Below are 22,421 nucleotides of genomic sequence, written 5' to 3'. Positions count from 1 at the left end.
AGGACATTTGGCTAAAGGTCCCTTTACATTTGGAGCTGCCCATGTCTCTCTCATTGCCTTAAAGCCTGAAAGGGGCAAACAGCTGTCACAGCACAATACAGCTGAGGAAACATAGTACAGTGCTATAAAGATGTTAATTACGATTGGACTCGATGTCCAATCGAGGTTGGACTCGATGGTCTTAAAGGCCCCTTCCAACCCTACTATTTTATGATTTGATGATTGTCTCTCTTTCTCTCTGACTTCTAAACTTAAAGAGTTAAAGCAAAATGCTAGATGGAGGTATGAATTTAGTTATCAGAAAGCTGCATTGTGTTTTTTCTCCAACCACACTCCATTAGGTAAAATACAGAAATGAAATCACACACACAAAAACCCAGGAGGACAATTCCTGTACCAGCAAGGAGTACCAGCAGTAGAACAAAAACCACAGGTACTCTCTCTGATTTACTGAAGAATTATTGTCCTATGAGGCTGAGCAGAGCTTCATCAGGGAAAGGATCTATATAATCTCTCACATGCCTTAACTGAAGAAGTGTTCTGTAGAAAATCGCATGAGTGTATGTTCTGCTGAAAACATGTAGAACATGTCTTAATTTTTAAAAAAACAATGAGAGCACTTTTTGGCTTTGGGTTTTCAGCAGAAATGAAATTGAATACAAAGCCACTTCACACGTTACGCAGCAAGAAATCCAGGTTTACCACCGAGGGTACCTTTATCAGAATCCACAGCCTATCCTGATTCCCCACACCTGTGCGACACTTGTGTCTGTACAATGGATTTGTTGCATTTGTACTTTGTATTTGTAAATGCACACTTCAAACATCTGAAGTGTACAGCTACAAAACATAATGTATGAAGAGGCCCACAATCCCTGCTCACAGACTTACATTTAGGGATAGGAAACAATAGGAGACTGGGAGGAAAAAGGAGAACAATCCAACAAAGAAGACCAGATGGGGTGGGGGAGGAAGTAGGTTTTGAAACACTTCTTTACACAGGATAATCAAGGGAATGGCAGGAGAGGAAGAGTTCCAAAACTAAGGTGCAGCCAAAGAAAAAATGCAAGCCGAGACGCAAAAGGGGTGCGGGGCAGGGCGGGGGTGCGAGGGAGAGAAACCCTTGGTTAAAAAAAAGATTTGTGCCAGTAAGGCAGAGCAAGGGTATGAAAGGATTTGAATGTGAAGGGGAGGCTGAACTAAATGCAGGAAGAGAGAAGGATGCAATGTAAAGAGCAGAAGAAAGCGAAGCAAAGTGATGAGCAATAACAATTAGAATGGCAGCAGGATTTAGGATGAAAGACAACAGATTTCAGGAGAAAAGACTGTTCCAATAACCCATTTGAGAAATTATGAAAGAATAAACCAGAATTGTAGTAGCAAGATTGTTGTTAAGAAGTTGATGCCAATTGGATTTAGCAATAAACTCAATCTGTGGTAGGGAAAAAAAGGAGAAGAGAAGCATAAAAAAAGCCACACAGGTTGCGTGCCTGTGAAAAAGAAGACAGTTTGCTATTTCTAAGGGGTGAGAAAAAAGTCAGAGCACTAGTTTGAGGACTTTGGGATCTAAAGGAGGATAGGGCAATAGGTGTTTGCTCAAGAGAATGGGTAAAGAGATTTTTCAGTACAGAAGAAATGAGGAGGGCAGCTTTGAAACTGGAAGGAAAGATCCTAGAGAATAAAAAAGATGGAAAATGTAGGAATGAGGGAATAGATAGAGCAAGAGATTTGAAAAAATAGGAAGGGGACAAAATCATGGGAAAACACAGTTGGTTGTATCAGGGAGTTCCATTTTGACTGTCAAGACAGCACATTTTCTGTACAAACACCATCCCTTTACCTTATTAAGGTTCAGTACACGGAAGAGCTCCTTCTGATTCTGCTGGAAAACTCTGACTGCTTCGTCTGATGTTATGCAATTGTCACAAGCTAGGCAGTCACTCAGGAATATTTTAGCATTAGCCAACCTATGGAAATCACTTTTCTGAAAAACAAAGAAACCCAAAACACATCAACAAAACTTGATGACAAAAAAAGACATCTATTTAGCACAATTATTCCCCAAATGGTAGGTAAGGACCCACCAGCATGTTGGAGGAGTTCTGTGGATGATGCTTGAATTATGGGGGGAAGGTGGTGGTGCTGGTGTTCATGAAATTCACAAGCCTTCCCCTCACTCCCCACCCCCAATTTTAGATAACTCATGGTTCCCCCAAACCTTCTGAAAATAGCAGCTGCAGGGGCTGTGATGAGAGGTGAGGGGTCAGGGCTTCCCTCCCCCCTGTAATTTATGCAGTGTACCAGGGTGTCCATGTGTCCTACTTTACAGATAAAACCCTCTATTTGAAAGCATCCTCTGTTTGATGGGCTGCTCAGTCCAAGTCCAGTTTTAAATAAAGAATCACAAGAAGGGAGAGCAGCAGAGGCCTTGAAGTTGCCCATCAACTGTTAACACCTGGACAGCAAACTGAGCAGGCACACAAGTCACCTGGTCAGTCATCTCACTATGGTGAAATGTATTGTCTATCTAGTTAAATTATAGTAATTATTTCCAGAATTGCATCTATCTATCTATCTATCTATCTATCTATCTATCTATCTAATTTGTATGCAAATATGTGTCATCTTTTGTCCTCTTTTTGTTAATGCATTTCCTCTTTTGGGGCGATGTACAGTTGATTGATCACCCTACATCAGTCTGCCAGCAGTAAGACACAAGAGACTAATCAAAGGTTCAGGCTTCCATCACAGGTTGCTGATCTTTAATCAGCAAATCTTGATCAGAAGGCAATAATCGACTGAAAGGTCCCCATTATCCAAAGGTTACCCTATATACGTGTGTGTGTGTGTGTGTGTGTGTGTAAATCACTAACTGAATGTATGAACTCTGATGATCACATCTCTTCCAGCTGCCTAATTATAAATACTGACACACATAATATTATATGGTAGGTGTGAATATTGTGGCCATTGCAATGTTCTACTAGAGCTGAACATAGAGCTGAACATCTACCAGCTGAACATTTGAAAAATAATAAACACTTCGGAGTTCTTCTATGGAGTGCTATGAAGCCAAGGTGTTCTAAAATAAGAGATAACCATTTAATTTATGAAATCAACATGGTGAGGATAAGAAACAATTCCTTATTACACAGGTGAACAACTTGTGGCCCGCATGCAACACTTGGAGGCTTTTCTGCGCACCCTCCTACCATTAAAATTGCACTCTGGCCCTCCCACCCAAGATCTGTTTGGCGGGTTGGCCAGAGCAGGACTGAAATGGGGAGGAGGGTGTGCAGGAGAGGAGAGTCATCCCTGTATGACATCCTCTCCATTTAAGTCATGCAGCTGCAGGAACTGTGTTTGCTTTTGTGTCTGGCTACCCTAGCTCCATCCGATGCATATTTATTTGGAAGTAACTCCTGCTAAATCCAGTGGGGCTTAGTCCCAAGTAAGTGTGCATAGGAGTGCAGCCTTAAAAACTGATGCGATTTCATTAAAATTTACTTCCAAATAAACACACAGAGGACCAGGCTGCAAGTCTGTGCTTTTGACCCAGGCTGTGTGGAAAAGCAAAATGTTTGATTTATACATAGTTAATGAGTTAGACATTTTAATTAATAATTAAATAAGAATTAGGATTATTTTCTTGAGGGTAAGAAAGTATGCCTCTAATTTTAATACAGTGAAAAGTGCGCCACAGCTATCAGAAGTCTGGAAAACCCTGGTTTAGAGAGGGGGATTTACATATGGGGTTTAGGCTGCAATCCTATACCCACTCACCTGGGAGTGAGCATCACTGAACTCAACAGGACTTAGTTTTAAGTAGCTATGAATAGGATTTCAGTCTTTGTAACCTTGAATTGAACCAAAGGAACAGATGTGAGTTCATAGAATCATAAAATAGGAGGGTTGGAAGGGGCCTATAAGACCATCGAGTCCAACCGCCTGCTCAATGCAGGAATCTAAGTCAAAGCTTTCCTGACAGATGGCTGTCCAGCTTCATCTTGAATGCTTCCAGTATGGGAGCGCCCACCAGCTCTGTAGGTCATTGATTCCATTGTCGTATTGCTCTAACAGTCAGGAAGTTTCTCCTGATGTTCAGCCAGAATCCGGCTTCCTGTAACTTGAGCCCATTATTCCATGTCCTGCATTCTGGGATGATCGAGAAGGGATCCTGGCCTTCCTCCCTGTGACAACCTTTCAAGTACTTGAAGAGCGCTATCATATCTCCCCTCAGTCTTCTCTTCTCAAGGCTAAACATGCCCAGTTCTTTCAGTCTCTCCTCATAGGGCTTGGTTTCCAGTGCCCTGATCATCTTCGTTGCCCTCCTCTGAACCCTCTCCAGTTTGTCTGCATCCTTCTTAAAGTGTGGTGCCCAGAACTGGACACAGTACTCAAGATACTGTGCTGAGTAGAGGGGAACTTGTACTTCACATGATTTGGAAATTATACTTTTATTAATGCAGCCCAAAAGAGCATTTGCCTTTTTTTGCAGCCACATCACATTGCTGGCTCATATTCCACTTGTGATCTACCACAATTCCAAGATCCTTCTCGCTTGTAGTATTGTTCAGCCAAGTATCACCCATCTTGTAACTGTGCATTTGCTTTCTTTTTCCTAGGGATAAATGCCAAGTTCTGCACCTATTAAATGTCATTCTGTTGTTTTCTGAGAGCCCAGCGCTCCAGCCTATCAAGATCACTTTGAATTCTGTTTCTGTCTTCCAGGGTACTAGCTCTCCCACCCAATTTTGTGTCATCTGCAAATTTGACAAGCATACCCTGTTCAATATCATGTAGTGGGTAGAGCACTGTTTTAGTATCCTATGGTGCCCAGGAGCTCATGGGAACCACAGGTGCAGAGCACAATGCTTTTGCGATTCTCAAAATAACCATGGAAACGAGCGGAAGTGCTCATTTCTGGAACGGTGCAGGTTGGCACAGCTCGCAGAAGGGAGCCGATCCAGAAATAAGCGTTTCCGCTTGTTTCTGTGATTAATTTCAGAAGAGCAAAGGCCCAGTTGCACAAGAGATGAATCCACTGAGTGCAACAGAACCAGCAGATACTGCCCCAGGACTCCGTTCACCACTCAGCTATGAAGCTCATGGAAAGCTTTGGCAGTCACTCTCCCTCAGCCTAATCCAAGTTATTTTATAAGGCTGAAGGTAAAAGGGGAGGCAATCGTGTATGCTGCCTTTAGTTCCTTGGGAGAAGGAAGTAAATGTAACAAGTGTGATAACTTAGGGTTTGGAATAATCAAAGTTTGAAGAATAAGCAATATCCATAAGGGGTTCTGTAAAAGGTTGTGGATTAGACTAGATTTCTTTAATATTAAAATGCAATACATCTTTTGATATACAAAACATTCCCCTGAATCTATGACTGTTTTATCCAGCAACAGACTATTGTAGTACACCTTACTGATTTCACAATACCTAGATAGGTTAAGAGCCAGATACACCCTCCACCTGACTTCAGAAAGAAATCCAAACTATGCACAGGACTCCTGCAGAATTGGTATTACTTAGAGAACTTAAACAGGGAACCTTAACCAGCCCTTTAAACACTGCATTTTGGAATGTGGGTTTGTGTCATTTATTTTTTGCGACAGTTACCATCACTGAGAATTTTTATTCATTACACTTATGAAGCTTCAGTTGTGTGTATGGCATATTCTACACACACACACACGTTTTTCACAAAACAGCACTGTACAAGAAAGGAAAAACACAATAGCTCAAATCCAGGAAAAGTTAGTCATGCCTAAACTGAAATCAATGGAACAAGATAGTTATGCTCATTTTAATTCCAGCTACTTTCAATAGGAGTTAAGTCATGACTAACTTTAGCTGGATTGGGATCAATATGATATAGAGAACAACCCAAAGGATATTTATTACCTCTTCATTTTCGTCATTCGAATGGAGAACATCAACTGGTGTATTTTGTCGGCCATCATTCTTCTGTTTTTTAGTACATTCCTGTAACATATCATAGACTTTAGTCAGAAGCAACAACATCACTGATCAGAACTGCTTGAGCTGTGATGGGGAAAGGATGGTTCTTTTTGTGCAAACCTTCACTCTGTATAAACTAAAATTTATAGGATTTTATTTATTTATTTATTTATTTATTTATATACTTCCATGCTGCTTAATATATTAAAATCCCTAAGTGGTTCACATTAAAAGACAACATTACAATATAACAGCACAGATAAATAATAAATAATTAAAACATATAAAGCATTTAAAAACATCACAGTACTACATCATTACAGGCCAGGCATTCATTCTTTGCTATTAATGTCCACAGTTTTTTTCTAAGTTGGATCTGTTGGCTTACTGTTATTCTCCGTGTTACTCGTTCCTGAATAATAACAGCAAGAAATTCTGTGTTCCTGTTTCTGAATAATAATAAGTTCCAAACACTTAAGGCATGGCTTTCCAAAAGGGGATACTTGTTCTCCTTAGCAAACTGGGCAAGATGGTGCAAAATCTGGAACTTAAAGTAGGACACACCATCAAGCTACTGCATGCGCAGTGCATATTCTGCAAGCTAAGCATGCAATCCTATGCATGTTTAGACTGAAAAAAGTCCTGCAACTCCGGGTGGGAACTGCAGGACTTTTTTCTGTCTAAACATGCATAGAATTGTGCCCTAAACCACACACACTGGGGGGACAGACGACTGTTTGTGAACAAATCTGGTTCTTGGGAGCCCACAGGATAGGAACCACAAAATGCAATACCAGCATGTACATCTAGGAATCTGAGTCCACGTCCCCCCCCCCATCTTAACTGGAAGTACAGAATCTAAGTAAATAATTTGGAAAGTAATGACAAAATGGCTACTCACACTGTATATAAAAAATGCTATTTAAACCTTCTTGTAAAATTACTAGCTGCTAAGATCGTGTGGACCTGACACTGGAAAAGACCTATTATCCTGGCTGATTACAATTCTGAACATTGCAGAAATGGAGAAACTAACTGATGTATTTCACTGAAGTTCTGGAGTTATGCCATCGATCAACTTGGTTAAAAAATAGACTCCATTCAATTCTCATTGGAACATGCATTGGAACTATTTATTTACTTATTACATTTCTATGCCAGCCAATAGCTGAAGCTCTATATACAGTTGGAACAAAATCGATTTGTGTGATTTCAGTGGTACTAACACATTTAAATGATGACAATGATAATAATAATAATGCTGTTACTCTCCCAGGCCCCTTTGTACATAGAATCATAGAATAGAAGGACAAGATTGATCCGGAAGGCCATTTATTATAGCAGTTCTTAACTGCTATATCTGAATGCTGGATCACTTAACTTTATAATGCTCCTCATCTCAGCCCAGTAATGATCTCCTTTTCCTCGGATAAATAAACCAAGTTTTATAAATTCAAAACAAAACCTCTTATTATCTAGAAAGGCTGCTTTTAACTATCACAGTTGGAACCCTGTATAATATGTGTTGTGTTTACTTGGAAATACAGCCCACTGAGTTCAATGGGACTTATTCCTAGTTCAGGATACACAGGCTTGTAATTCTTTAGCCCAGTCCTATGCATATTTACTCAAAAGCAAGTCACACTGAATTCAACAGGACCTACTTCCCAATACATTGTTAAGAAACGTACTCACCTTTTTGGTGCAATTTTCACACTTCATTTGTGGGTCTTTGCCTTTACTTTCTTTGGTGTGCTTTTGTATGGTGAAACTGAGTCGTGCTCTAAAAGTTGCCGGGTTTCTTATATTTGCATCCACGAGACCTAAAGAGGAAGGCACTGCCTCTGCTTTTCACCTGACTGAAACAGTAAGAAGCACAAGAGGAAGAGCAAATATAGTTGCCCTTTATTGCTATCATTGCCTTTCAGCCTTCTTATAACTATCACTTCTTTTTGAACGAGGCTTTCTGGGACCAATGAGAAGCCTGGAAGGCGGGGAACAGTTTGCCGGCTCAGCTGCCAGTTCTACCTCGATTGCTCTTTGGAGGTGGGAAGTTTTAAATCCTCTAACACTGCAGAACTGACTAAACACAGCAACAACAAATGGTCATATCATCAGACACGGAAAGGCTGTCGCCTTACAGTATGTTTAGTTTCCTATCAATGATTACCTCCAGTGATACACATTTTTATTGTACTACATAGGCAAACACAACACCTTGCTCCCCTTGCCACTGAAACCATGACAAATGTTTGTGATATGTGTCTGTGAAGCCCAGAGAGAGAGGGATGGCCTTCAAACATCCTTAAAATAGTACTGCATGGGTGAGATGACAGGTGAGTCAGGAAAATGCACAGCCATTATGAACAGTGAGTGTGTGTGTGTGAGAGAGAGAAGTTGCCTCAGATATGTACTGCTGTGCCTTGCTAGAAAATCCTCTCTCACATGAAGAGCACACAGCTTCCTTTCAAAACACCGGGTATGAAAAATCCCTCTCACAAAACACATCCAGGAGTTCTCTAAATGCCCGCTGTTCATGGTTACTTGTGTCCCAACAGCTGGTTTCTCTCCCATGTGTTCAAAGCATGAGCCCAGCTGCCATTGACTTCTGCCATGACCCTTTACGAGCATTTAGACATTAGGCTCCCCAGTAGATGGATAGAATTCCAAGATATCCTTTATTATGCTGTATCATCACCCCACAGAACATGCCTCGCTGGAGGATGCTGGGAGCTGTAGTCCAACCCATCTGGAGGGCACCAGGCTGGAGGAGGATGCTTTATGCCCTTCATTTCAGAACACATGAGTTCTGTAAGGCAGATCGCCCAGATCACCGGTGTCCATCATTTTCAAATGCTAGCAGGTGAATAAGCCATGTGTGGCAACCCACTTCTTACCCACATTTAGTGAGCGAGTGTGGGATATACATAAGCAAATAATGACCCACGCACCTCTGAGGACTTCAGCACATATTTCAGTTTTATGGGTTAGAAAAATTCACTCCAGGGCTGTTGCTACCTGTCCGTACATTATAAAGATTGGATACAAACAATGACCGCTGGCCAAGTCTCTTTTACCTCTAGCTAAGAATATCTGGGCAAGGTTAAGAGGTGTTTGGGCCAAATGAGAGATAGATACAGTAGATACTTGTCAGCATACCAACCCTTAAGGCAAACATAATGGGCGCACAAGCCTTGAATATTCATTGATTACAAACAGAGCACTCCAATCCATCCCTGGTTTCCTTAAGGAGGGCTATCGCTGCTACAAGTCCTCATGGAGATCAATAAGACATTGACATGGATGGATATAATAACACTTCGGTCTGCACTGCACAGCAGTTGTGTCTCTAGCACCCGAATCCTGAACACATTTACTTGGAAGTTTATTTTAAATGTTAAAACATGCTTAGGAGCCAATGCGGAACTAGCCCTTAATCTGCCTCGCTCTCCTAATATCACACTAGAGATGGGCCCCCTGCATTCTGTGGGGTCTCGTTCCCTGCTGAAGCATTTATTAAGCATTTCAAAATAACAGAGAGTCCTGGCACACTTTATCCCAAGGCTTATATAAAATGACAGCGCGTGTGTGGCAATTCGAGGGAGTCCTGAATCCTGATCCTTTGGAATGGATTACAGGCACAGATTCACAGCACTCTCAACCACTTTCGTTGTTATTATTGCTGCAAACTCCACATAAAACTAACGATTATAAGATCTCCCGCTCGCGACCGCAAGGCTGGCTTGCAGCCGCGAGGCTTTCCGTATCTCCCTGGCAGATGCAAAAGGAAGAAAGTACCGGAAAAGCCTCCGTGAAAGCGACACAGAAACATGCAGGGGCAGCTGCTGGTGCTGCAACAGCAGCAAAATTCCAAGCCATGCAAAGAAATGGAAGGGGAAGAGAGAAAAGCAGACACGGTACCTTGTTGCATAATTCACTTAAGTCACCAGTGGCATTCCCTAGGAGAAATTAAATATCAGTACAGCTAAAGACTGGTGCATGCGGCCATAATGGAAAACCAGACGCAAGCCGAGAGGCGGGGGGTCCTGAACAGTCCCTAAGGAGGGCGCCACGCGCTCTTCTTTTTTCCTCCTGTTTCGGGGGTCGCCTTGCTTGTCCCTCCTCCCCCGCCGTCTGCAAGCGTTCATTGTAGACCTGAGAGCTGTCACGTAGCCGCAAACATTTGCGTGGCAACGCGGGGGACAGCGCCCCCTTGCAGCAGGGAAGTGTTCAGCGCCGCGAGATTTTGTCAAACGTTTTTTCACCGGGAGGGATATTTTCTAAGAAGCCTAAGTAAAAAAAAAGAAAAGAGAAAAGCCTAATTTCTGACTGTTCTCTCTCTCTTTTTTTTTTTTAAATTAAACTCAGCTCTCTCTAGCGTTTCTCCTGTGTTTGGAAACCAAGCCTTTAATCCAGTCTTCCCCAACCTGGCGCCCACCAGATTTGTGGGGACTACAGCTTCCATTACACCTGACCGCTGGTCCTGCGTCTGGGGCTGATGAGAGTTGTAGCCAGGGGCGTCGTTAAAAAGAAGCCTACCTGGGCACGGGCCCCGGACCTTTTTTTGAGCTGTGCCCCGGATCTTTTGAGCTGTCCTAATTGCCATTTTTTTTTTTACATTTTCCAATGACTTGCATTGGAAAAGAAAAATAGCCATAACTATTTCATTTTGTAGGATAAATGCATGAAATTTGGAGGCTTGGGAGCCCCCTTGGAGCTGATCGAATAAGCCAAATTTCAGGCAGTTAGGTCCAGTGGCTTTTGTGCTAGTCACAGGTAAAATTTCCTATTTTCAAGAAAATCTGTCAAAGCAAAGAGGAATACTTTTTTTGTGCTTCCACATACCTGCATGGGATTTGGGACCTGGCAGCCCCCATAGAGCTGGCTGAGACTGCCAAATTTCAGACAGTTATACATAGTGGCTTTTGTGCTAGCCACAGGTAAAATTTGCTCTTTTCAAGAAAATGTGTCAAAGCAAAGAGCTATAATTTCTTTGTTCTTCCACATAATTGTATGGAATTTGGTAACCTCGCAGCTCCCATGGAGCTGATGGAATCTGCCAAATTTCAGGCAGTTATGTCCGGTAACGTTTGTGCTAGTCACAGGTAAAGTTTGCTTTTTTCAAGAAAATGTGTCAAAGCAAAGAGCTATAATTTCTTTGTTCTTCCACATAATTGTATGGAATTTGGTAACCTCGCAGCTCCCATGGAGCTGATGGAATCTGCCAAATTTCAGGCAGTTATGTCCGGTAACGTTTGTGCTAGTCACAGGTAAAGTTTGCTTTTTTCAAGAAAATGTGTCAAAGCAAAGAGCTATATTTTTTTGTGCTTCCACATACTTGCATGGAATTTGGGGACCTGGCAGCCCCTATAGGGATGACGGAGCCTGCCAAAGTTCAGACAGTTAGGTCTAGTGGCTTTTGTGCTGGCCACAATTAACATTTGCTTTTTCCAAGAAAATCTGTCAAAGTAAAGAGCTATAATTGTTTTGTACTTCCACATCAATTCATGGACTTTGGAGACCTAGCAGGCCCTATGGAGCTGACTGAACCTACCAAATTTCAGACAGTTAGGTCCAGTGGCTTTTGTGCTAGCCATTCATAAAGTTTCCTTTTCTCAAAGTCTAAAACAAAAAGTAAAAACTGTCAAGTCACCCAGGGGATTAGGGATCCTAATCAGAAGGTGTTTAAGGTGACCATTAGGAGGTCAGTATCCCTAATCTCTGGTATAGGGTTTTGTTTTTTGTTTTTTGAGGTACAAAAAACCTCTGTCCCCCTACTTTTCTTTTCTGCTCTTACATGCCCACTGTTGGGAGCTTGCCTGCAATGAAATTTTGAAGAGGGAGAAGGAAGGGAAGAAAGAGCTTCATGTGAAATACTGGTATTCCACGTAGTACCTGATTTTACTGCCCCAAAGTGGAACCTTTGACTTCTGCAGAAGTTTAGTAGCTTCAGTACAGGAAAAGATCCAATCAGCCTCCACAAGCTTCTTTCTCCCCCTCCACTTTAATTTCTCCTACATAGCTGTAGGGCTCAAATAATCCCAAAGGGAGAGTTTGGACTATGTGGCGTCATGATCAAGAAATTGCTGGGGCTATTAAATAGGTTCTACAGTTTTAAAAAAGCTAGAAAAAGCCCTCTGCCTGCTGCTTGGTGTGGATGAAAGAATGGGTGACATTGAAAAATAGAAGACCTTTAGAATTAGAAGGTCATGATTTGAGTTATGGGTGGCATGGTTATTTGTGGTATGACAAAACAAAAATGAATGTATATTTTAATAATCATTATATAAGACGGGCTATATTAAGAATTTGGAATAAATATAAATTAAGGTTTTATCAAAAAATACCACATTGGATATCCTCACAAGAAGCAATGCATAGAAGAGAATTTGAAAGCACGCATAAATGGTTAAGATATGATTTATTAGAATTGTCACAAGGGGAACATAAATTAAAATTAAGGGAAAATTTATTGGAAGAAGGTTATGTCTGTCAATGGTTTTCATATTTGCAAATTAAGGAAAGCTTCAAAACAGATAAGAAAAATGGTGGATTTGAACAAATAGAACCTGAGTTTGAATCAGCGTTGTGTACAAATGATGAACATGTTATTGCTAAACTGTATAAATTACTGTTAAGGTACAAGACAGAGGATGAACAAGTAAAAGATTGTATGATAAAATGGGCACAAAATATTGGTCATAATATATTAATGGAAGAATGGGAAACTATGTGGGGAAAAGATCTAAAATTTACCTTATGTACAAACCTTAAAGAGAATTTCTATAAGATGATGTATATATGGTACATGCCACCATGTAAACTGTCTAAAATGTATAAGGGTGTTTCTGGAAAATGCTGGAAATATGAAGACCAAGATGGAACGTTTTATCATCCATGGTGGGCTTGTAAAAGAGCTAAAATATTTTGGAAACGAATACAGTCTCTAGTTCAAAGAATATTAAAGACTTTTTGTTGTTGTTGTTCAGTCGTTCAGTCGTGTCCGACTCTTCGTGATCCCATGGACCATAGCACGCCAGGCCTTCCTGTCCTGCGCTCTCTCCCGGAGCGTGCTCAAGATATTAAAGACTACTATAGAATTAAAGCCAGAGACTTCTTTACTGGGACTAATGGACAAACACGTAAAAGAGAAGGGGGGAACCCTCTTTTTCTATATGATAACGGCTGCAAGGTTATTGTATGCACAAAAGTGGAAGAATGAAACAATACCAGCTGAAAATGAGAGGATCATGAAAATGATGGAGCTGGCAGAGATGGCAAAACTCACTATTATAATTAAAGAAGGATCAACAATTAAATTTATGTCAGAATGGAAACTGTTTTTTGAATTTGTACAAGAAACAGAGAAAAATGATATCTATGTATGTGAATTTTGATCTTTGAGATGTCAACTCTCTTTTTTCTTTGTTAAAAATTAGGAGAGAAATGAGATAATGTCTGTGAACTCAATGTATGATATACAACTAAGATAAGTAGAGAACAATAATAAGCATTTGTTGTGTAAGGGGAGCCGAAGGTAGATACCTTATAATCTTAGATGTATTTTAGTGTATCCGTGTGTGTGTGTGTGTTGTTGTAATGATGTGTATTGTGTGTCTATGTTGTTTCCCTGCCTTAAAAAAACCCCCAAAAACCTATTAATCAGGGTGGGGTGGGGTGGAAAGCTAGAAAAAGCCCTCAGCCACCTCACCTCATAAAGTTCATTTAAGTACGTGCAATCCTTGCAAACCCTGCACAGCCTCCTAAATTCCTCTGAAGAACTACCTCTCTGAAAGGAGCCACTTGGCTTAGGGAATTTTCTCTACCCCCCACCCCTGCGCACATTTCCAATCACCATTCTTCTTTTCTTCTTCCCTCCCCTCCCCTATCCTGTTCTTTCTTTCTCTTCTTTATTCCACCCAGAGCGTATCTTGAGGAATTCTTAAAGAGAATCCTCTTCGGTGGGCAAGAGAACGTCTGAACTGTATTTGACTTTATACAAACAGACAAGAGGGTTGGGTTTTCTCCTTCTCACTCAAGTCTTTGAGAAGAGTGGGTTCACATGGTTGCAGAGAAACAAATCTGGGGCTGTTTTGTTTGTCAGTTGCCATTATCCAGCAATAGGAAGGGCTGCAGCTCAGTGGTAGAGCACATGCTTGGCATGCAGAAAGTCCTGGGTTCAATCCGCAGTATCGCCAGGCAGGGCAAGGAAAGAATCCTGCCTGAAACTTTGGAGAGCTCCTGCTGCCAGTCAGTGTCGACAATTCTGGGTGAGATAGACCCAGGGTCTGGCTCAGTATAAGGCAGCTTCCTATGTTCCTATGAACAGAAAGCTTTAATTACAAAAATAGGCGTTTTTGGTTTGTTTTTTTAAGCGGAGAAGAGATAAATATTGCTACTTTATGCAATCCTATGTGTGCCTACTCAGAAGTCCCATCATGTTTAATAAGGCTTACCCTCAGGAAAGTCTGCATAGGATTCCAGCACAAGTTACTTTTGCAGGGAGGTTTGCAACTTGATGTTCTCAGTGTGTACTCAGAAATAAGTCCTGAGTTGTGAGCGACTGGTACTGCAAGCTTAATACAGTGCCTGCCTACCCAATTCTGTCTAATGAATTGACTACCCTTTCAGCTCATTTCTATGCATGTTTTGTCATTTGTGGGTTTGGGTTTTTTTTTTGCATTAACTCTAGCTTCAGTGGCAAGGGAAAGGCAGTTAGTACATGCTCTTAGTACATGCACTTAGTACATGCTCAGAGTTTCTCCATAACTTAGCCTTAGTTTTGAAAACAGACTCATTGGCTGAATCCTGGTGAAGTCTTGGCACAAATGAAGTTATGGGGAGGAAGATACAATGAGAGCTTGTGCATAACAAGGAGGAGGTAGAGAGGAGTTGCACAAAACATCTGTTTTTATGAAGAGTTCCTGGAGGATGGTAGGATGAGGAGGGATGGTTGCTTGGAGGGGAATAGAATTGGTAGGGGGAGAATGTAAGTGCTTAGTGGTGAAAGAAAAGCATTCTGCATATGTTCAGAGGCACTCTGTATTTAAGAGCATAAGAAGAGCCACGTTGATAAATATGTCCTCTTTTGGAGACCTCAAAATGTCAAGGCCTCCGTTGCACAAAAAACCCTGTGGCTAGCATTCTGAAATTTGGCAGACATCATCTCCTCTGATGGGGCAATGAATCTAGAAATTTTTATCCAATTTTTCCAAGGAATTAAAATGTTATTGGCAGTTCCCTTTAAAAGAAAATTAAAATATAAACCCTGTACCTCTTTTTCTGACATTGGGCAGGTGTAATACCCTTCTAGGGGGCTACTATGCCTGAAATTATCATCCAGTTCTGACCAAGAGAAAAAAGCTACATTTTTTTTTCTAATTTCCCATGGTAGTCAACAGGAAGCATAAAGACTCATTTTTCCAAACCTTGACTCAGGTTTGGTGCTGAGCTAAAGTGGTCCGACTACAAATTGGCCCGAGCAGAAGCGGGATGTTTTCCAAAATGCTGAATTGGGGTTTGAGTTGAAGTGGGGTGGGGTGGGGTCAGTACACACTTCTTATGTATGTATGTATGTATGTAATCTATACACACACGCAAGTACACTGCATGCACACACACCACACACACACACAAATATTAGATGTGAGCTTAGGTGTGTGTGTGTGTGTATGCAAATTTGTGTTATGGGCCTGTGCTCTGGATCTTTTAAGAACATAGCAACGCCCCTGGTTGTAACCCAAAATGCATGGAGGGCATCAGCTTGGGAACGCCCCTCTAATCTAATCTGTTTTGTTCAGCCACCTGTCAATGGTATTTTTAGGTAGAGGGTATCAATCCATCCAGTTTAGAGTAAGGAACTGGATCACTTATTGTATGCTTATCCTATCCTTACGATTCTCTGTCTTTTCCTCTACTTCCTCTTGCCAGAACAAAAACTGTGACACTTGAAAACTTGCTTTGGCTTTTTCATTTTCCATTTGAGACAATCCAAGACGTCATTGTGAGACCACCACGGTGTCCCCTAACGTTCAGTCTACCGTTTCAGCGTAGCTCCGCCATGTTTTTGGAAAGGCTCCTTGATAAAGCTATTCTTCCAACAGTGTCACCTGTTCCAGTTACACATTTTAGGAGTCCGGTCTGAACAAATTTGTTAATACACACTTTTTTTATTTGTTAATTTTAGAGATTTCTACCCTGCCCTTCATGCACGTGCCCAGGCAGCTTACAAAGAATCAAAATACAATTGGAATATATATATATATATATCTCACACATACTGAAAGCTACAAAATCTAAAAGAGACGCCTAAACCAAGTTATATCGATCCCTATATGAAAACATAAACAGAACCCTGCTGGATGAGGCCAAAGGGCCATCTAGTCCAGCATTCTGTTCACGCAGAGGCCAACTACCAGCTGCCCATGGGAGGACCGCAAGCAGGACATGAACACAACACCCTCTTGCTCCCCAACAACTGATATTCAGAGGTATACAACCTCCAATACTGGAGGTAATATATAGCCATCCTGACTAGTAACCATTGATAGCCAGTGGATACAGGGAAAGGCGGCAATCAAGTAGATGGTCAAAGCTAGAAAAAAACACCTACCCATAATTTAGTATAATCTTGCCCATGCTTTGTATGCTAGCTGTACCATTAAGAAGAGTGAGGCAGCCATCTCAGGCTGCTGATTGGGGGGTGGGTGGGTGTCATAAGAAGGCAGCAAATGGTTAATTATTTAATTTATTGTTGTTGTATTTCTACTGCCAGAGAGAGAGTGGTAAAGGTGCTTGTGAGATTTTCTGCCTCAGGTGCCAAAACAAATTTGGCAAGCCTTGGATACTATGCACCTTGACTTGGGGTGGGTGGGAGGTGGGGGGAGAATGCCAGTTGCTGCTCCACTTCAGGGGGCAAAATATTTTGGGCCAGCCTTGCCAGTTTCACATCACAGAACTGGGCTGTCAACTGAGTGTTCTTTGACACTGAAGTCATTCGTATTTGATAAAAAGGCTTGTTGGAAAACAGAGCCAAGGTGACCTTGGATTTTATTCACCAACAAAAATATGGGCAAACACATTTGTCCTTCAAAGCATTGAGTCAAAACATCATTTTCAGTCAACACTTCAAGAAGTACTGTAATTTAAGCTTCAACATTTCAAGTACCAATTTTAATCCGTAAAATGAATCAGCAGGTGTTAATGGGTATTTGATGGTCCTAGTATACCCTGGAGTGCTTTGGATTTCTTCATTCGACTTTCGTGCCTTCATTTCCTATGTTTATATGGCCAGTTGCCCTGAGATAACCTTTTCACCTGGAACAAGCTGTACTTCATTACATGGTTAAGAGCTTTATCAGAAACTAAAGTGAGCAAAAAGTTAAAAAAAAAAAATCCCAGAAGATCTCAGCCTCTTTCTTGTCTCATCTCTGGATAACTGATCCTATAAAATATTATATTAGGGTTGAGGAGTTTGGATTTTTCAACATAAACACAGTCATCTGAAAAAGGCAGAGAAATATACAGAGTTGCTAAAGCATCTTGGATTTCCCTATGTAAACAAGGCTTGTTGACTCAGGATAACAACCCTGAATCAACAGCTTCTGGACAACATGAAAAGGAGGAATGTTTCATGGTATAGTATTTCCCTCTCATCAGTAGGCATGATGGGTGAAATTGACACTGAGGGTGCTTCCCAGTGAGGCTTTGATTGCACAATCACTTGCCTCAAATACAGAATTTTACAAGGGGTGCAGATGTTGTCTTCTTCCATTTATAACCCTAGGGTGTTTCCCCATTGCTTCTTCCATCTTTTTTCTCACCACAAGAAGTCCTTGGGGTGAGGGGTTTGGGGTGGGGGGTGGAGACAGAATAGCTCCGCGGTGCCTTTTGATTGGTAGTGTTAGGAGCTGTCCATTGAGAAGCGCTCTGAATCGCTTCTCCATTGCACATAATCGTGGAGCTTTTTGATGCACTAGTACCGCCTTCCCCAACTTCGCGCCCTCCAGACATGTTGGACTATAATTCCCATCATCCCTAGCCAGCAGGCTGGGGATGATGAAGGTTGTAATTGACACATCTGGAGGCACCAGGTTGGGGAAGGCTGCACTAGTGAGATCCACCCAATATGTTAACACTCTTTCTACTGTGTTCAAATCACCTATATGTGAAGATGAGCTTCCATGATACTATAATGTTCATTTTTATATCCACCACTCATCAAAGCTGATTTAATCTTTAAAAATGCTGGGAAGGAATTCACTTCCCTAAGTTAGATTGGTTGGTGACACTCCCTCCCTCCCTCTCTCCTTCCTTCCTTCCCTCCATCCTTCCTTGCAGGATGTCCCCTGGTTCACTTGTTTGAATGGTTTGGGTGTGTGTTGTTAAATGTAACCTTTGCTTGACACAGGCACCTTTAGCAAGGTGCACTTTAGAGTCTTGTGCTCTCTGCTTGTCTCATGGCATGCTACATTATAGTTTGGTTGTTCACATGCTTATGTTTCCATTGTACGAGTAGATCTGTAAAGTTTGCTTGTGGTGTGCAAGATGTTGGACGCGGTGGCAAAACCATCCAGGCCTACAATTGTGTGATTCTATTAAGATTACAGAGAGAGGCCTCAACTTGAATGGCAGTGTTTGCACTAAGGAAGGCTCTTGCTCTCAATACAGCAAACACGCCCTTCAGCAGAAGTTCATCGACAGGAAGACGCAAATGGAAAAGCAGTATCAGCTCAAGGCATTTTGCTGCCTGCAGCGTAGCCCAAATGTCCCCCACTTGCTAGGGGCAACACTTTAAAAAGTTTTGCTGTACCATTCAAACACCCATTTCTGCTTCCATCTATTCCCTCATCATGGTGCTACCTGAAGCAGGACCATTCACTCTGCTGCATGGCAGAGCTGGCCCTGTGGAAAAGGTGCTCCTTTGTAAATTGGACTAAGACTCTATAGAGCTGGTAAAGAATAGTGGCTAAGTATATGACTAGGGAGTGATCTGGGAAGTCCCAGGTTCGAATGCTCCCTCGGTCATGAAGCTCATTTGGTACAAGGTATTTATTCTCTCAGCCTCAGCGCCCCAGCAATAGGGGCATAATAATGCTAGCCTCTCTCAGCCATTCAAATGTGTTCATACATTATGAACCCCTTTCAGATGTATAGATTTGTTATTTTTGAATAACATTATTCTGTGAAATGTATGGTGGTGCTGTTAGCTTTATTATAATATTTTATCCTTTATTAAGGTTATACAGCTTTATGTTGTACTTGGGTTTTATGGTTTTAATTGTGTATGTAAATGTCTTACTTTATTGCAAGCCACCCAGAAAACTTTTGTTATTGGACAGCATATGCTGCTGCTCTCTGGGTGGTCATGTGGGGTTCCCTGGGTTGTGATGCTCTGGGCTTTGGTGGTTTATCCTCATGTGATCTCCTGGAAATGCATGCTAAAAGTTAACTGTGTTCAGTGAAATGCACTTTGCTTTATTGGTTTGAGAATTACATTTTAATTTAAGTTGGAACTTTTCAGCTGGGAAGCTGCCTTACACAAGGGTCAGAATATTTGCCCATCCGGCCCAGTATTGTCCACTTTGACTAGCACCAGCTCGCCAGGGTTGCAGGGAAAGATCTTTCCCATTGCCTTCTTCCGGATCCTTTTAACTAGATGCTAGTTAAAGCTGGATGGACTTTCTGCATGCAAAGCACATGTACTGTTCTACCACTGAGCTTTCTCTTGGATCATTTTGTTATGAGAAAGGCTAAGCGACTTACTCCTATTCATCACACCTGAATTTTTTTTCACTATCATCATACCTGATTTTTTTTAAAAAAAATATACACCATTATAACATTTCTGTCTCAGATCTCAGTTGAACGGTCTTGATAGTCCTTCATAAAACAAGCATCCATGTAGTGATACTTATATCTGTCAGATAGCAAGCAAACAATTTTGGTGTTTGTGACACTCTGCTTATGTAGCTCTAGGGAACAAAGGAACTGGAATTTTTCAGATCAGCTGGAATTTTCCACCATTTTGTGGAACTGTGCTTTTCTAAAAGGTCTGTAAAGCTTTGGAATTGTCTGATCTATGAATCATAGAATAGTAGGGTTGGGCGGGGCCTACAAGGCCATCGAGTCCAACCCCCTGCTCAATGCAGGAATCTAAGTCAGAGCATCCCTGACAGATGGCTGTTCAGCTCCATCTTGAATGCCTCCAGTGTGGGACAGCCCACTACCTCCCTGGGGAATTGGTTCTATGTCATATTGCTCTAACGGTCAGGAAGTTTTTCCTGATGTTCAGCCAGAATCTGGCTTCCTGCAACTTGAGCACATTATTCCATGTCCTGCGCTCTGGGATGATCGAGGAGAGATCCTAGTTTTCCTCTCTGTGACAGCCTTTCAAGTACTTGAAGAGCACTATCATACCTCCCCTCAGACTTCTCTTCTCAAGGCTAAACATGCCCAGTTCTTTCAGTCTCTCCTCATAGGGCTTGGTTTCCAGTGCCCTGATCATCTTCGTTGCCCTCCTCTGAAACTTTTCCAGTTTGTCTGCATCTTTCTTAAAGTGTGGCACCCAGAACTGGACACAGTAGTCAAGATGAGGCTTAACCAGTGCTGAGTAGAGGCTGAGCAGTTCTTGGCTTTTACTGTGAAGCCTAGCTGCACATCTCAATGAAATTAATGTGTTGGTAATATGCCTGTCCATTGTCTGCTTTAAAGAGCTGGGGATGTAGTAACAAAAAACACCACTTCAAATTACTTGAGGGACAACCCATGAGAAGTGGTAATATGTAAAGTGATCTATGTCCCCCGTATATAACAAACTGGCTGTGAACAGCTATTTCTCAGATCCAGCTCACTATGAAGTGCCTCCGCCTTCCTGCTTAGCAGGGGCATGGAGTTAATTCTAATTTAGCAAGAAGGTGACCTCTGACTAATGTCTCAGCTCTCTTTCAGGGTGGCTGACAGGCATCAACACTGCCATGCTATTTCATTTTGTTTGCTATTTCCTTTTTGTTGAAAGCATCACGTCCTCTAACCTAAAATGTGGACAACCAGCTAGGGTTAAAATAATAAAACTGGGGGTGAGGAGGGAAAGCTGAATGGGATGAATTTCTGCATCCTTTTAAAGACACAGGAGGTTTTTCCAGCTGAAACCCAATATCATGTCTGTAATATGCCAAGGAGGAACCATATGCGAAGGTGGAACTGCAGCCCTTGTATACCAAGCAAACAAGCACCTCACAGCTCAACTCTATGGCCCCAAGATGTTGGCTGTTGTGGATCCATTGGATTACTTTGTAATGGTGCATTCCTACACATGTGACACATCTACTCAGAAGGATGTCCCATGCTACAATCCTATACCCATTTAATTGGAAGTAAGCCAAACTGAACGAAATGGGTTTTAGCCTGTTAGTCTAGAGTAGACCCATTGAAATGAATGGGACTTAAGTTATACTAACACGTGATACAACCCAGTGGGACCTACTGTGGAACTCCCTCCCTAGGGAACTCCGCCATGCCCCCTCTTTAATGAGCTTCCACCGTGCATTAAAAATGTGGTTGTTCAGGCAGGCATTTCGGGTGGGTTAGGGTATTTTTAGAAATATGGTGTTTTTACTGCAGAATTTTATTGTTTTAAACTGTTTTATTATACACTTTGTACATCGCCCAGAGTGGCTGGGTGATCGGCCAGATAGGCGATTAATAAATTTTAATAATAATAATAATAATAATAATAATAATAATACTTCTGAGTAGATATGCCACGGATTGCGCTGTCAGTCTCAGACAGATCTGTTCATCATTCTCCTCTTTTTTTCTGGTCAAGCTCTTCTCTTTGTGCTAGTCCGTCTGCCTTCTAACTGCCCAATCACAAGCTTCCCCCCCATTCCCACCCCCTCTCGCTCTGGCCAATCACATCATGGAACAGGGAGAAAAATGTTGCTTTAGTTCAGCCTCCCTCCATCTGGTGCTGGTGCCCTCCAGCTGTGTTGGACTACAACTCCCAGCATCCCCCAGCCAGCCAGTTTACTGAGGGCGCAATCCTATGCATGTTTAGACAGCAATGAGTCTTACAACCAACATGCATAGGATTGCACCCTTGGTTTAAATTCTGTCCCACTTGAATAGCATTGCTTGGCTCGAGCAAAGATAGATGCACTAAGTTTCCAAAACACGGCTCTTTCTCATTATAACCAGAACAACTTTAACTTTACGCTAAAATCTAGCTTTCAACGTGTGTCTGCTTCCTTATCCAGTTCATTAGTTACCTTTTTTCCTTCTTAACCATACACACATACATACAAACACACTCCAGGGATTCTACTCCAATGAAGGAGAGGAGTCAGCTATCTGCATCTATCACTTTTGGTAGTCGAGGGATATGATCAGTAGAAAACCCTACAATGACACGGAGGAGCCTCTAACTTTGCCTTTTTCATGTTGTTTGTGCACATTGATTC

General features: G+C 41.7%; 2 protein-coding genes across 3 annotated transcripts in view; one reads left to right on the top strand and one right to left on the bottom strand.

The window, feature by feature from the left end:
- The window catches only part of NARF (nuclear prelamin A recognition factor), a 36,095-nt gene extending 25,640 nt beyond the window's left edge, over positions 1–10,455 (bottom strand). The window contains exons 1-4 of one of the 2 annotated variants that reach the window (XM_084838281.1): positions 9,883–10,455; positions 7,657–7,820; positions 5,905–5,985; positions 1,841–1,984 (exon numbers count right to left, since the gene is read on the bottom strand). In XM_084838281.1, coding sequence (XP_084694407.1) covers positions 1,841–1,984; positions 5,905–5,985; positions 7,657–7,683 — 252 coding nt within the window. In that variant the 5' untranslated portion in view covers positions 7,684–7,820; positions 9,883–10,455. Of the gene's footprint in view, positions 1–1,840; positions 1,985–5,904; positions 5,986–7,656; positions 9,841–9,882 lie in introns of those variants that run through there. The other variant, XM_084838283.1, reaches the window with a different exon arrangement.
- Positions 9,792–13,260, top strand: LOC146354144 (uncharacterized). The gene is made up of 2 exons (XM_084829786.1): positions 9,792–9,878; positions 12,089–13,260. The coding sequence occupies exons 1-2, from the start codon at positions 9,792–9,794 to the stop codon at positions 13,181–13,183; spliced, it is 1,182 nt and encodes a 393-aa protein (XP_084685912.1). The 3' UTR covers positions 13,184–13,260.
- The last annotated feature ends 9,161 nt before the right edge of the window (positions 13,261–22,421 follow it).

This window comes from Heloderma suspectum, chromosome 2 (assembly GCF_057233095.1).
Source record: "Heloderma suspectum isolate Gila_16-S chromosome 2, 16-S_ref, whole genome shotgun sequence".
NCBI classification, from domain to species: Eukaryota; Metazoa; Chordata; class Lepidosauria; order Squamata; family Helodermatidae; genus Heloderma; species Heloderma suspectum.
This window is presented reverse-complemented; position numbering and strand designations above follow the sequence as displayed.

What these genes read in the sequence shown, in the direction of transcription:
- LOC146354144 (XM_084829786.1), top strand. Translation starts at nt 9,792, where the DNA reads ATGCAGGGGCAGCTGCTGGTGCTGCAACAGCAGCAAAATTCCAAGCCA. An exon ending in AAGAGAGAAAAGCAGACACG is followed by an intron (nt 9,879 to 12,088) that starts GTACCTTGTTGC and finishes TAAAAAAGCTAG; the next exon opens with AAAAAGCCCTCTGCCTGCTG.